The 13249-nt window shown below is 39.9% G+C and overlaps 1 protein-coding gene across 7 annotated transcripts in view; it reads left to right on the forward strand.

Annotated features, from left to right (window-relative positions):
• The first annotated feature begins 443 nt into the window (after positions 1-443).
• srrm3 (serine/arginine repetitive matrix 3) overlaps positions 444-13249 on the forward strand; it is a 156273-nt gene continuing 143467 nt past the window's right edge. For 2 of the 7 annotated variants that reach the window (XR_004416087.1, XM_033045963.1), the window contains exons 1-2: positions 1634-2358; positions 2997-3279. Coding sequence is in view for 6 of the 7 variants with exons in the window: in XM_033045963.1 (XP_032901854.1) it covers positions 3035-3279 (245 nt within the window). In the remaining variant the exon portion in view is untranslated. Of the gene's footprint in view, positions 642-1633; positions 2359-2996; positions 3280-13249 lie in introns of those variants that run through there. The other 5 variants (XM_033045959.1, XM_033045961.1, XM_033045962.1 and 2 more) reach the window with 5 other exon arrangements.

Below are 13249 nucleotides of genomic sequence, written 5' to 3' on the forward strand. Positions count from 1 at the left end.
GCATGGTTCGACTATTTGTGAGCAGTTAAGTACCCCAATGGAGCTTTTTATTTTAAAGCATTATTACCGACAATAATAATGGGTGTGGGCTGCTTACCATTTTAGTTACAGAAAGGGAAGAGTGGGACTTTACACTGTTATCCTGAAATAGAACATCGCCAGAAATGGAGGTAAGGTGATAATACCTCTCAACTGAACTTGACAGAAAAAGAATGAGGATTGAAAAAGGATTGCATCAATGTTTTTTTCAAGTTCAGCCTGTTCTATGAGGGAAGATAAGCGCAATGTAATTCTCAGTTATAGGTCTATCGATTTCAACTTTTAATGATGTGATACATCTAATATGCATGAGAGCCATTGGTGTGCATACTTGATCTCCTTCCTCTGAAGCAAGGTGTCACACCCTCCATCTTTCCTATCAATAATTCACAGTTAAGTGATTTTTAAAAAACTGAAATGGTGTGCAAATGCATCGTTGAAAACCGAGTGCAGCCAAGTGTAAAAGGAGCTGTTGCAAGTAACACTGCGCCTTCAATGCCTCGTGTCGGCGGTTTAAGAACTGTGGCGACGAGCGCAGTCCAGTGTCTGCACAACAAACTGGTTCGCGAATGAAGATTTTCGATTGGCCTGTTCCCGTACAAGTAAGCGTTATGTTTTCACTCTGGGCGGCATTAAGTTCCAAGTTGAAGGTCCGCACTTCAGCAGGATCCGATTTTAAGGAACCTGTAGCACGAAGGGTTAAAAAGAAATGGACGCCTGAAGTCATGCTGTCGTTGCAACCCTTCAGATTAAAATATCAGATCTCTCTCTCCCCCCCACTCCAACACTCCCCATGACGTTAGCAGAGCTCAATTGTTTTGGCGTCTTGCTTTCAGCGAGCGGGTTATTAATGCACTCGTGTGTGACTCGCCTTGGAGCAGCATTATGAAACTGGTTGGGTTCAAATGCTTATTCCACCCAAACCAATCAGATAAATTGCATTCGAAAGCGATTGGTCTTAAATGCAGACTGTCGGTGCTCGTTAATTTAATCAAACCTGTTTACTCGGTCATCCTCGTAGAGTTTTCACTCCCTCGGTGAAATGGAAAATATCAGATCAGTCCGGAAGGATGGAAGAAAGTTAGAAGAAGACTTTCTGTAGATAATAAGAATCATAGTTATGGTGATTATAAAGGCAGCAAGCCAGTTTATTAATTCCCGCCTGAAATGCTGGAGAATTGAGAATCAGAAATAATTATATTTTAATGTGTTGTCTCTGTTCTTGTGAATAGTTAAAGTAGTGACAACAATATCTAATCAATTTACAGACTTTCACTTGTGACTTAAGTCGTCAAAAATACTTTTTTTATTTTCATAAACCACGACCATATTTTTGAGGCGGCAAATTAATCTCAAGCGATTTCATTCCCGTGTACATTGGAGATTTAATACAAGCTCTGGTGTATTTAATCTTAAATCTAAATATAGGCTATCAATTGTCGTTCCGCCAACTTTTGCACGGAATTAATCTTAGATCCATATGGGAACTGCAAATGTCATTGTCTTTTTTATCATTCAAGATGAGCGATTGGGGAATGGAGCTAATGTCACGTTTCTAATTATAGTGCAGGGCTGAAACTAGCGTTATACTGTGGGGAGCATTTGGGTCTTATTTCCTCTCGGTGAGCTGACGAGTAGAGAGGTGTATTTATATATGCAAGGCGCTGGCAGTGTCGGCGCATTGTGTTACACGGGACAGCTGGCTAAGCAACTCCCCCTTTTGTACTGCCACATTGCAAGCTTTTCTCAGTGAGGCAGCCATATACAGTTGATCGTCCCGCGGACAGACACACGGGAAGCGTTTCAGGAGTGCATTTGGTTATGCCTGTATCGTCTGACTATCACAGGCAATCGACGCGACCGATTTCTGATGGGAACAATGAAAGCGCCGGGGCGTTCGACGTTGATCATATCGAGCAACGAGTCGACTGCTGCTAACGCATCGCACATATAAGTACAGTCTCAGCACCCTGCACAGCGCCTCGCACCACGACACCACGGATGGTGAGGCCAGGATATTACAGTTTATGGGGAAACTTGCAGCATGTAGTTAAAGTCTTATCAGCACCGCGGATAGCAACACACCAACAGGAACTCCTATTTTCAGCACCGCGGCTAGCAGCATAAGCGTCGAGCTGCTGCTTTGGCACTGTGGGTAGCAGCAGCGCGGCAGCGCCCCTGCTTTCAGCACCGCGGTTAGCGACACAACACGCTTCGCTCCTGCTGTCAGCAACGAGGCGACGGTTTCACTGTTCAGCACCTTGGACAATAACACCGCGGCGAGCGATCCTGCTTCCGGCTTTGTAGACAACACAATAGGTAGGGTCCTGCTCTCACCATCGTGGATAGCGGCAACCGAGCTGGATTTGCTCGGATGGTAATGCGATTAGTGGGCATTTGCCCGGATCATTTTATAGCACCGGACTGCTTAAAGTTGGGGCGATGTATACTAATACACGCAAATTAACACATGTTTGTTATTATTTGTTAATGTGGCTGTAAAGAATGCACTTGTATTTGGCACACCCGGGTATTTGGCTCGTAGAGTTCGGGATTTAGACGGTAATACTTTTTCGAATAATGTGTAACTGAATTCAGCACTGAAATGGGTAATGTGTGTTAATAGTGTAATCGCTGAACTGCAGACACTATGCGTCCCGTGGAGTAACAGATCTTTAAACCTGGGACCTGCCGTAAAAAAACGTTTCCACCGGATGTTGCTGACTAAATTTTAACTATGGGTGGCATCGCAATTTGTAACATGGCGAAGATGCAACTGAATTCAAGACGTTCGAAATAGCACTTAAATGGGGGAATGTTTTAAGTAAAGATAAAATCGGCTCCACGCTCTTGAAATGGTGTATCCACCGGGCCTCTGTGTACTCTAGTTCTACTTCCATTAATCTGCCACTTATGTGCATGTGGGCTGAACCGAAGTTCTGTGTTTTCTCTTGCAGTTCCCTTGCAGAACTGAATTGGTAATTCGATCACCAACATGCACAACAACGGCGACGGTTTGCCCTCCGCTCGGGAGAGCTGTACAAATGGCTGCGCTCAGCAAATGCTCTCTGCAGCCCCGCAGAGGAAGGAAAGTGGCGCGGAATACACCACCGAAGGGGACCCCAAGCAAATGGAACCACTCGTGGTAAAAAAGGGCAACCGGGAAATACTAGACCACGAACGGAAAAGAAGGGTCGAACTCAAATGCATGGAGCTTCAGGAGATGATGGAGGAACAGGGGTGAGTGCACTACATGTATTGGCGCCGCGTAAAAGTTTCCAAGAAATGAATCCCCTTAAACATAGTACTGGGAATGTATTCAAATAATTTGAGAGAAGGTATTTCCTTGGCCGTTTTCCTAATTTGCGACATCATTTCCGTGCGTGAAATGAAAAACAAGACTACAGATACTGGAAATCGAAAGCAAAAATAGAAAATGCCGGAAATACTCCGGATGAAACGTTGAATATGTTTCTCTTCATGATAGATGCGGCCTGTCCTGCTAAGTAGTTCCAGCATTTTCCACAATGTGAAATAGTTGGTGAAATAAACCCAATCTTATCAATGCTCTCCATAACCCATAAGAAATCTGCCAGATGGCTCCAGGTGGCAACGCTCAAGCACTAAACTACTATCGTTTTTTTTGTAATTATTTAGCATCGTTAGCTTGAACTTCTTAAAATATGTCGGGGTTGTTACTTGCAACGCAACAGCACCACAGCTACCCCCTCCGAGGTGGGATTTATAAATGGGAAAATGTTTTTATTTGAGGCATTAGACGACTTCTGGCATCTCATGGTATTTAGCGGACTGCAATTTACCTATAACACAGTTTATCCGATTACAGTCCAGACTGTGATATCCTCTCGCATTGAGGAAGGATGCTTGTGATAAGAAGAAAGGATATTGTGGTTGTGTTCTTAAACTATGCTCAATTAAGCGGTTTCTTTGATCACATGAATTGGAGGTAACTAATGAGTTAGTTGTTCAGTGAACTCCTGCCGATGGTGATTCTAAGTTTACTGTCTTCTTGGTTTTTATTAGGATCTTTTACCTTAGGTTTAATGTGATAATTTTTCTCCCTTTATGCTCTCAGCAGTAGGCTGAGGCTGTAATATCCCGCGTACAATCTATAGCAGCAGCTTTGCATTAGTTGACGATTGCACCATCCAGCCATGAGTTGAACTGGCAGGCATTTTTCAGCATACACTCTCTGGGAAGATTGCAACAACAACAAAAAAAAACCCAGTTTAATTAATTGCGCTTATTGTGTTTAAAAAAAATACATTACGTGATCTCGGACAACGTGAAGGAAAGTGTTAGGTAATGAGCCCACACTGCACCGCCTGTAATCCCCTGCTGCTTTCTCACAGAATGGGATGGTTCCACAGTGAGTGCCACAGATTGCCAATTAAAACCGCGGCAATTAAAGAATCAAGCTAATTAACTCTTGATGCCCTGGCAACTTTGTGATTTATTATATAATTAGAAATGAGACTCCAATACGTTAATTTCTCTTCTATCAGGCCTTCTGAACAATGCGTTTATGTCCTCTCCAATTCCATTCCCATTCTATCCCTTTTGGAGTTCTGAATTCTTTAGAATGAGATGCTTATAAATTGATTCCAGGATGAAAAGTGGGGGGATGAAGTAGTTTGTCCACAAACCCACAGCACAGGTCGAACACAGTAATTCATAATTTCTAAAATATATTTTCTCAATGTAATATTTTTAAACTAAGATAGTAAAATGACAATTATCAGGTTCACTGTGATATGTAATTTCCTGTATACAGCAATGTTCGTGAATGTGAATTTGGTTTCATATTGCAAAGTAAATGGATTTTTCAGACTAATGCATAACTCTGCAGATGTGTTGCTGTAACTAATGTTATTAATGCGATTAATACCGAGTCAAGTCAAGTTTATTCGTCACATACACATACGAGTTGTGCAGTGTTGCACATCTTGTATGTGTATGTGACAAATAAACTTGACTTGAATTGACTATTTTCAACATATTTATTGCAATCCTGAATAAATAATATTGCTTATCAGTAAATGGCAACAAATTATCGTGGCATAATGTGTAGGAAGGAACTGCAGATGCTGGTTTAAACTGAAGATAGACACAAAAAGCTGGATTAACTCAGCAGGTCAGGCAGCATCTCTGGAGAAAAGGAATAGCTGACGTTTCGGATCCGGATCCTTCTTCAGACTGAGAATCAGGGGATCTCCAGAGATGCTGAGATGCAGTCTGACACGCCGAGTTACTCCAGCTTTTTGTGCCTACCATGGCACAAAGTAGGTATAGATTATATCTACATTCTTTGCTTTATTATTGGTGTCATTCAATTTACATATCGCTTCATTCTAACTTTTGGTTTAATTTAGCAAGTAATATGAATGATTATTTATTTGTTAAGTCTAAGTTTGACAATATTGCAATTCAAACATATTACACTTAAATAACAACTTTGTTTAATGTTAATACCAAATAAACATGCAACAGAGAAACAGGCCCTTTGGCCCATGATGCCCATGACAGCCATTACAATTAGGTACCTATCTATACAATTCCCATTTATCAGCACTTGGTGAGTAGTCTTCCCTGCCTCTGTGATTCAAGTGTTCATTTAGATATTTCCAAAATGTTGAGGGCGTTCTTGGCGCCATCATCCCTCTGATGGTGTGTTCTAGACTCCAGTTGCTTGTGGGTGACAAGCTACTTCCTCATTACCCCTCTTACCCCTTATCCTAAACTTAAACATTTAATGGTAGGACTCTTAACAACATTGACGTATAGGGGGGATCTTGGGTCCATTGTCAAGAGCTCATTGAAAGTAGTAACACAAGTCTATACCCTCAAGTTTTAAATATCTCTGCTACAGGGGAAAGTTTCCAACTATCTCCCCTCATTGCCTTTCAAATTGTAAATATCTCCATAAGGTCCCGACTCTGCCACCTCTTATTCACTTCTAATTATTTTGTATGGCTAATGGATTGCTGTTTAACATCATCCAAAGACATTATCTCCTGTGAATGCATGTCTTTTAACCCGGGTAGGGAAATCAAGGACCAGAGGACATAATTTAAGGTGAGAGGGGAAATTAATTGATAGGAACCTGATGGATAACTCTTTCACCCAGCGGGTGATGGGTATATGGAATGAGCAGCTAGAGGCGGTAGTTGAGGCAGGTACAATAACAAAATTTAAAAGACACGTGCACAGGTACATGGATAGGAAAGGTTTAGAGGAATATGGGCCAAACACAGACAAATAGGACATCTTACTTGGCACAGACATGGTGGGATGAAGGGCCTGTTTCCATATTGTATGACAATGGCTTTTCAGCTATCAGTATTGGGCATTGCAACTCATCACAATCTCATACATCTGAAGGGGATATACAACAGCAAGCAAATAAATGTCTAAGAATACAAAGATTCTCTACTCCAAACAAAGAGTCGTTTTCATGGAAATACTACTCCCCAAATAATTCTGTGTAGCAGGATTCACAGTGTGTGCTTAAAACCAACAATTTAAACTTTTTATATCTGTCTAAAAAGTGAGAGAGCTATAAAACTTGCCAATGTTGTGTAATGCACACAGCTAATCTAGTTCAGGTAGTCCATTAGTTACTGCGAGATGATCAACAATTTTATATAATCTGCTATATTACAGAGATTAAATATGTAGATAGTAATTCAGAGCTAGATAGTTGTGAAACGTAGCCCTGGCACTCATTCTGTGCATTTTCTTGTCAACGATGTAATCTGTGATTCAAGAAGGGTTGCGAATTTTGCTTGAGAATATTGGTTTCACATCTGTATCCCCAATATTTCATTAAACTGACAGCCTTTGCAACCAGCCTGGGATGGAGGGAAAGGGTGTGATGCATCATTGCAAATCCTGATCCTATATCAATACATCATCCATGAGCTACATCTCGTTCTTAATGGGTGTAACCGGATGAAGGGAAAGGGTGTGATGCCTTATTGCAAATTCTGATCGTATATCAATACATCATTCATGAGCTACAATTCATTCTTAATGGGCGTAACTGCATGCAAAGCCATTTTTATTTCAAATATATTATACGCCTCCTCTAGTCCAATGTACAGCACTTCAACATATTGAAATATACAGTAGTCTTTCACCTGCAGTGAAATACTCATCTTTTTAGTTGTCACAAGTTAATGAGGGTATTTATTAAAAAGGATCTTTCATGCACTAATGAATTTACATTGCATTAAAATAGCCATTAATGGATTGTGTTTCATGCAAATGGATTGATAAAAAAAAGGATAATTTAATTCCCATTAAGACACCCTGTCTTAATTTTTCAGGCAGCAGTTGTTTGCTTGTAAATTAATAAATTGACTATCCCACTGAATTTTTGAAAAGCAGCCAGAGGATTTGTGCCATATTTTTATGCCATTAAATGCTTCAGTTGGAGAAAACAACTGTGCCTGTTTCTGATTTTTATGTTAAAATTCACTTGAATTTTTAAACCAGCAGAAGTGCCAATGCAACAGGTGAACACCACTGCAGTTGATTGGGATTTTAGGTTGGATGGAAAGGGGAATTACCAATGCTGTATCAGGATATTTCCCTATTTAGCTACACGGACTCCAATCATGCAACGTTATGTCAAGCTTTTCAAAGCAAATACAGAAAAATAACCATACACACACGTACAGTACACACAAAGGTATGTACACACATGCAAACACAGCTTCTGTTTGTCCAGCATACCATATGCACAATTGCTCTTACACTAAATTTCACATTCCCCTGTAAATAAAAGTAAAATAAATAAATTCAGAAGAGTTGGTAGTCAGAACTTCCAGATTTAAGATCATGAAAGATTCTTGAGCTGGGATGTAAAATTGGTTCACACAATAAGTTGTTACAAGCTGGAATTCACTGCTTGAAAGGGTGGTGGAATCAGATAAAATGAAACTTATTTTTGGATGTACATTTGAAATGAAGAAATATTTGGAGATACGGTGGATAAGCAAGGGGAGTGGGATCAATTGGATGGTCCTTCCAGAGAAGGCATGAGCACTGTGAGCTGAATGGCCTGCTCCTGTTGTGTATGATTGTCTCATAGGTGCAGAGTCTGTCAACAATTGTTCAATTTTTAACTGTCACCAACTAAAGTTATTACATTATTTAAATATTTAAATTATATTCTTTGCTCTGGCAGTATAAATCTTTGAATGAGAACTCTTCTGCTATGTGCGCTATTACCGATAAACAAGTGAGATCATATACAGTATTGATTGTTGATAATTATGCAAGTATTATGTGCAGTTCTGGTCACCATTCCAGGAAGGACGTGGAGGCTTTGAAGGGAATGCAGAAGAGGTTCACCAGGTTGCAGCCGGAATTAGAGGATATAAGGAGAGGTTGGAAAACTTGGATTGTTTTCCTGGAGAAACAAATGTTGATGGGCAATCAGAAATTTACAACATTAGAGAGGGTGGATCTTAAAAATCTATTTCCCAGAATGGGTATGTTATATGTTAAAGGGCATAGATTTAAGATAAGAAGAGAAAAAATTAAGGTAATTTACTAAGATCTTCTTTACACTGTAGACCATGTGCAGACAGATGTGCAGTTTGTATTAGCATATGTTTGGTACAGACATTATGGGCCCAAGTCTTCTCCATGGATTGTCACCTTGTCGTGGTGGAGAAGCTTGTGTGGTCCTGAGATCCTGAGAGTGATGCCGTCTGGAGCTATGCTCCTGGTAGGTAAGGTCGAAGGGGAGGTCTCTGACAAAGAGCAATTCAACCAAGACCTTAACGGTGGAACAGGCTGAGGATGATGGCTGACTTTAGTGGAGGGTCACAACGGCTGGGAAGGAGGATGAAGGCTGCAGCAGAAAAGGGTCGCCGGTCGTCTTGGATTCCATGCCACTGGATTCTGGCCCAGACCTGTCAAGAACCGCGTGGTTGCTGTCTGTGCACCAGTCTCCCCACGTTACGCACATGCGCCCTCCATGAGAGGACAGTCATACTCGTTTCGAGTATGACTGTCTTGCAAAACCGGCGATGATGATGATGAATTATGCCTACTCGGTATTCTGTAATGAGCCATTAACCTATTTAAAATAAAAAGCTTGGAGAAGACAATAGAAGAATTTACACCTCTCCCATAGAGATCATCAAGGTTTGCTTTGGAAATAATGTGAAATTTTGAAGATTTGTTTTAGATAATAATTAATGGGAAAATCAGTTGTCACCAGAAAGGAATATGAACTGATCAAAATAGTAAAATATTCATAATCACCTTCTTGTACTGTTTATTTGAAAGATTTGAATGAAGTTTGTATGTTATCCATACCAAAATAGTCAGGATAGTAGGAATCAGTCTAAGGTTTTACTGTGGTAGTCCGAATACATTGTGAGAGAGTGTATCTGCTCAGGATACCAGGGGATGATTGATGTCTGTGGAGTTAGTGACTTGAGGAGGGAAATTAAAGGAAGAAATCACAACTTTAGCTTTGGTTAGTTGTCTTGCCTCGGATGCTTCTGTCTATGAATCCAGCAATGGATCAGTTCTAGCATTGATAATATTTATGTTTTTAAACCTAAGGTCTTGTTATTTACCTATTTTGAATCTATTCCATTTTTCATTTAAGCATAAGTGTTCTTAATTGATTTTCCTTTAACTAGTGCACAATCCTGAGTTTCTCTGCAAAGCTTATTGGAACAAGGCTCTTGTGCTATTTTTTGCATCCATTATTATAAAAGCATGTCATTTCAAATAGATTTGTTGAAGTTGATTGACCTTGTAGAGAATGTAAAAAAAAATAATCTGCTACTTTTGAAAAAGCTATAACCTTGTCACTTAGAACACAATTCTTATTTGGGATGGTTCAATAACTCATATAATTGCTCACATTGATGTATTCTGGCATATGCTGTTTCTATCATTGGACTTGAAGTTTCAAAACTATTTGAGTTGAATCATTAACATTTATTTGTTCTGCTAATTTCAAGGAAATTAATAAAATGAACCTAGCTTTTTATGTAATATACATTTTGAGACCCTGTGATTTGTGCACCTGTTTTGTAATGTTCCTGGACTTCTCATTCACTGCTTCACCCTTAAGGAGAACTTTAGGGTTCATCATTTTGTTTATATCTTTTAATTCAATTTTCACCAAAATGTTAACAGTAAACCCTCTATTAATACATGCTTAAAACCAAGCTTAGTTCCTACTTGAGTAGACTGCAATAATGTTTTAGGACCAGCACCAAATGATAGAAAAGTTGAGAGTACTTCTCCTTGAGGTAGAAGTTTGTGAGCTCAACCCCACCAAGTGCTTCAGTAACAAGTCTCAGCTGCCCAGTTATAAATAATTCTATGTACTATTTGGAGAGCAGGTAGGTCCCCCAAATCTCATTGATTATTTGGTTTATGTAATTTCTGTTTAAAAGTTGCAATCTCAATTTATTGAACATAATTTGTTAGCTGCAAATGTTAGCTGCAAATTCAGCTTATGCTGAATAAGTTATGGTCCATTTTAATTATTCGTAATGATAACTTTGAACTTTTACAAACTCTACAAACTATAGTGTTGCATCTTGTATGCAAAGTAGATTAGTTTATAAATAATCTGTAAATAGTTTTTTAAAGCACTATACTGATTCATATGGTTTAAAATGAAGGGCAAAGATTTATCACACTGAGAGGCTTAGCTAACATAAGCAATTATTTGGCTTAGCATTTTTTAAGGCTGTTAGGAAGACCAATGTTTCTGTCAGCACAATATATCCAATACAACAGCTGGAAAGGTATCTTTTGTCACAAACCTATCCACAAAGATAAAGTGTGCAGGAAAGAACTGCAGATGCTGGATTAAATCGAAGGTAGACACAAAATGCTGGACCAACTCAGCGGGTCAGGCAGCATCTCTGGAGCGAAGGAATGGGCGACGTTTCGGGTCGAGACCCTTCTTCAGACTTCTGACATCAGTCTGAAGAAGGGTCGAGACCCAAAACATCACCCATTTCTTCGCTCCAGAGATGCTGCCTGACCCGCTGAATTACTCCAGCATTTTGTGTCTAGCCACAAAGATAAAGAATTGCTTTACACTCCAAAATTGTGTTTTAGATGACTAATGGCACTGCTGAAAGGATCATCATCTGAATGTAAATTTGCGTCCTGACCTGGATTCGGTGAAAAGTTTAATCTCCGAAATATTTGCTCAACAATGCACTATTAGTCGGTTAATTATCGATCCTCCTCAACTTACGCAATAGGCAACTTACATACATTTGCACTTTTGTTAACAATTCTGTACTCAGTCCCTGGTGCAATCAAGGCAGTTTGTAATTTCCACATCACTGTACAAACCACACAAGTTTACATCTGTAATTCCTTGCGATTAAACTATTGCAAGACAGCGGGGCGGATACAAGCCAGCAATGGTGGTGGTGCTTACCCAGAAGCCTGCGGGCCCCAGAAAGTGCCCCAACTGCGAGTCGGAACTCAAGCCAGCAATAACAGCATTGCTGATCCAGAAGGCCATGCCCAACAGAATGTGCCCCAATGCTGAGACAGAACTGAAGTTTACAAGTAACAAGCAAAACACAAATTACTGGAGTAACTCATTGGGTCAGGCAGCATCTCTGGAGGACATGAATGTATATTTCCTCCACTGATGCTGTGGCGAGGTTTTGAGTTATTACCAGTTGCTGAGTCACAGCTGGATGCCTCTGAGACAGCGAGCTTTAGCCCAGCCGTATCAACTTGTGGTTTAAGTGAGGAGGGAGAAAAGGATTTGTCGAGCAGGCAGAGAGAATTTCTGCTAGATTCTAATTAATACTCTCAGTGAGTAATTCTGGGCAGGGGATGGAAACAGACACAGCGTTGGTGATTCCAACTTATGAAAATCTGACTTGCATAAAGGTTCACTGAACATAACCCTTACGTAAGTTGGGGAGTGCCTTATGCACAGCAGTGAACTGTGTAAACTGTGCAGTGACGAACTGCCTTGTGGACCCTTGGTTGGATTATGAGGGACATTTTCTAATGTTTCTAATTTTGTTTATCTGTTCACCATTCAACTGTTATCTACAATTTTCTGATAATAATTGAAGAGCTACTTCAGGATTAAAGTCTAATAATGGATAGAAATAGGACTGAAGAAGGGTCTCGACCCGAAATGTCATCCATTCCTTCTCTCCAGAGATACTGCCTGTCCGCTGAGTTACTCCAGCTTTTTGTGTCAACTTCAATAGAAGTAGGATTAGCTTTGATTTAATGGCTTAGAAGATATAAAATCATCTACGTAATATTCGACACCGCATGAAAGTAGTTTATATAAGAAGCACATAAATCATTTTTTCTAAAAGCCACCTTTCATTTTTTGAATTGACCCAGGAAGATGGTTTACAAAGAGAATACTATTTTGCAGGAAAGTTCTCTGCATATCTTATACATATTTATAGCAACATCCCATTGGCTTTTTGGCTGTGCCCCTGACTCAGCATGGGCAGCAATCCATATTTTACTGGATTACTATTAGCTTTGTTATATTGTATTGATGTACCACTACAAATTAGATCATCCTGCCTAAAATAAAAAATCTCTGAAATAAATCTGCTTGCATAAGAAATCTTACGACATTGCTGGGTGAAGGTTGTTGGATCAGGTTTAGGTTGGTAACAGCAAAAAATCTCAATGTACAGCTATTGGATTTAAAATGACCTCAATTGTGCCAATCTTATGAAAAGCTACACTTCTTGGTTTTATTTTAAGCAGGAAGGTTTAAAGACATAAGAACTAGGAGCAGAGCCAACCACACAGCCCCTTGATCCTGCTGTGTCACTCAACAAGATCAAGGCTAACTTGATAAATATCTGATTCTATCAACGCCCAGGAAAATCTAGGGGCTTAATAGAAACATGGAAAATAGGTGCAGGAATAGGCCATTCGACCCTTCGAACCAGCAACGCCTTTCAATATGATCATGGCTGATCATACAAAATCAGTACCTCGTTCCTGCTTTTTCTCCCATATCCCTTGATTCCTTTAGCCCCAAGACTTAAATCTAACTCTCTCTTGAAAATATCCAGTGAATTAACCACCACTTCCTTCTCAGGCAGAGAATTCCACAGATTCACAACACTTTGGGTGAAAAAGGTTTTCCTCATCTCAGTCCTAAATGGCCTACCCTTTATGTGACTGT

Source organism: Amblyraja radiata, chromosome 28 (assembly GCF_010909765.2).
Source record: "Amblyraja radiata isolate CabotCenter1 chromosome 28, sAmbRad1.1.pri, whole genome shotgun sequence".
Classification (NCBI taxonomy): Eukaryota; Metazoa; Chordata; class Chondrichthyes; order Rajiformes; family Rajidae; genus Amblyraja; species Amblyraja radiata.